General features: G+C 36.9%; 1 protein-coding gene across 4 annotated transcripts in view; it reads left to right on the top strand.

Moving 5' to 3' along the window:
• The window catches only part of LOC106872345 (WD repeat-containing protein 97), a 103,585-nt gene that overhangs the window by 54,531 nt on the left and 46,202 nt on the right, over positions 1-2,852 (top strand). For all 4 annotated transcript variants that reach the window (XM_014919301.2, XM_014919300.2, XM_014919302.2 and 1 more), the window contains 2 exons: positions 761-827; positions 2,448-2,594. In XM_014919301.2, coding sequence (XP_014774787.1) covers positions 761-827; positions 2,448-2,594 — 214 coding nt within the window. The remainder of the gene's footprint in view (positions 1-760; positions 828-2,447; positions 2,595-2,852) is intronic.

Consider the following 2,852-nt stretch of genomic DNA (forward strand, 5'->3'; position numbering starts at 1 on the left):
AAGTGGGGTATGTGAATGAGTGTGTGTGTGTGTGTCTCTGTGTGTGTACATGTATGTGTGTGCGTGTGCATGCACAATAGAAGTGGGATGGTTAACATTCACCACTGAAAAGAAAAATCAAACAGCATTTCAACTCTGTGTATTTGGTATTTACTTACCAGCTCTTGTATTTAGTCATGGCCAGCTTTATGCGGCCTTAAGTCGGACAAGAAGGAAGGAAAACTTAAATATTCTTTTGAAGGAAACAAGCAGTCAAAGGATGTTAGTTGCAGATAGATTCTTCACAAAAAATTTAGTAGTAAAAGAATTATTAAACTAAAATCTTGGTTTTGCACCTTATTTATAAAATACTACAATTAGCCATCATTTTTGACGACAGGGAGCCCAGCTAGTATATATATATATATATATATATATATACACACACATATGTACTCACACACTCAAACACTCACTTCCCACACACACACACACACACACACACACAGATCTTATCTTGGTAGGAAGTTGGATATTTGTATATATGTTGTAACTTCATTACTTAAACTAACCATTAATTGTGGTCATTAATGGCTATGCAGTTATCTGCCAGCTAAGTTGACAGAAGAACGTAGGATGTTTAAACGTATGTCCAAAGAGTTAAGGACTACAACTTGTTAGTCGAGCACCTAACCAATTCATATAATGCCCCAATAAAATGAAATGTGTGTCAATGCTTCCTGTATCTGATTCTTTGGTTATGACATTTTTTTTTTAACAGATTGCCTTTCTATGTCGAGCACTCACCATCAGAAACAACTGAAGCCGTTATATATGAAGATAAAGTTGTAAGCAATATGATTTTTGAAATCATTTTGAGTTCTGTTACAAAATGAGTCAATATAATGATTATCAAAGTAAAATGTCTCAATTTATTTTTTCTTATCATCATCATCATCATCATCATCATCGTTTAACGTCCGCTTTCCATGCTAGCATGGGTTGGACGATTTGACTGAGGACTGGTGAAACCGGATGGCAACACCAGGCTCCAATCTAATTTGGCAGAGTTTCTACAGCTGGATGCCCTTCCTAATGCCAACCACTCAGAGAGTGTAGTGGGTGCTTTTACGTGTCACCCGCACGAAAACGGCCACGCTCGAAATGGTGTCTTTTATGTGCCACCTGCACAAGAGCCAGTCCATGTCTCACAAAATTAAATTTAATTATTGACTTAACTTGATATTTAGTTATAATGTTTTACAACTAATATGACTAACATTTCAACTTTAATTTCAAAGTTTTAGTATTTTTGTTGACATTTAACCCTTTAGCTTTCAAATTATTCTGTCAAATATTGTTGTTGTTGTTGGCACTCTGTCACTTACGACGTCGAGGGTTCCAGTTGATCCAATCAATGGAACAGCCTGCTCGTGAAATTAACGTGCAAGTGGCTGAGCACTTCACAGACACGTGTACCCTTAACGTAGTTCTCGGGGATATTCAGCGTGACACAGTGTGACAAGGCTGACCCTTTGAATTACAGGCACAACAGAAACAGGAAGTAAGAGTGAGAGAAAGTTGTGGTGGAAGAGTACAGCAGGGTTCACCACCACCCCCTGCTGGAGCCTTGTGGAGCTTTAGGTGTTTTCGCTCAATAAACACTCACAACGGCCGGTCTGGGAATTGAAACCGCGATCCTATAACTGCAAGTCCGCTGCCCTAACCACTGGGCCATTGCGCCTCCACCTGTCAAATATAATGCTTATTTATTCAGTTGTTTTGTTTTAATCCAGCATTGTCTCATAACTGTGAGATTTTGATGATGTGAATGTTTATTTTTAAATTGACTTTGTAGGGTAGGTGTGAGAGGCCAGATCTAGCCAGTTTGAACATAAAACATGTAGAATGTTTTGGCTGGATATGACTGGTTTAAATACTAAAGGGTTAAATATGTTTTTGGTATGTAAACCATGTAGTACTGCTTCACTATGTGGTCTTGCTTCATGGTGTGGTATTGTTTTACTTCATGATGCTGCATTATCATGTGCTACAATTTGACAATGTAATACTGTTTCACAGTGTTTGACAATGTGGTACTATTTCCTTTAAAATGGGGTACAGCTTTGCTATATGGTACTGCTTCACTATATGGTACTACCTTGTTAACAATGCAGTTACTACTGTCATTGTGTGTTTTTTACCTCTCATACAGTCCTCATCAAGCAAACCTATGATAAAAGCTGTTCTAGCCTTATCAGTTCATCTCTTTACTTTATGTATACCAGAGATTATACAATTCTTTATTTAAAATGGTAGGATGTGGTTTGTGAGAGATTTGGCTATTTTTTCTACCAATGTGAAGTCTTTCTTCCTCATGAGTGATGAGTGAAATTACTGTTTGGTTTAAATGTTTGGAATCAGAATAATCGTAACCAGATATGCACTGATAATTTTTAATACTTTAGGCACATCAAATGTTTAAGGAACGTCACAATGATCTTGAGATACTTCAGAATGGGTCTACTCAGCAAAAGAAGAAAAATGTTAAAAATGTGAAGCGGACAGCATTTTTTAATTATATGAGAATTATAAACAAAGTTATTGCAGAACAGGTTAGTTTAGTTAATTCACTTTAACTTTCATGCATTAACTGTCAAAGAGAGAATGTCAACAATTAAGGTAGTTGATTAGCAGAGTTGCTAGAAGTTTGGATGTAATGCTTGTAATTATCATTACAGCTCTCTGTGCTGTGTTCAAAATCCACCAAGGTCAATCTTGCCTTTCATTCTTTTGGCAGTGATGCAGAAGATGGAGGTTAAATAAAGTACTAATGAAGCACTGGAGTCAATTCTCCTCTCTCTCTCTCTTTC

This window comes from Octopus bimaculoides, chromosome 3, assembly GCF_001194135.2.
Source record: "Octopus bimaculoides isolate UCB-OBI-ISO-001 chromosome 3, ASM119413v2, whole genome shotgun sequence".
In the NCBI taxonomy this organism is placed as follows: Eukaryota; Metazoa; Mollusca; class Cephalopoda; order Octopoda; family Octopodidae; genus Octopus; species Octopus bimaculoides.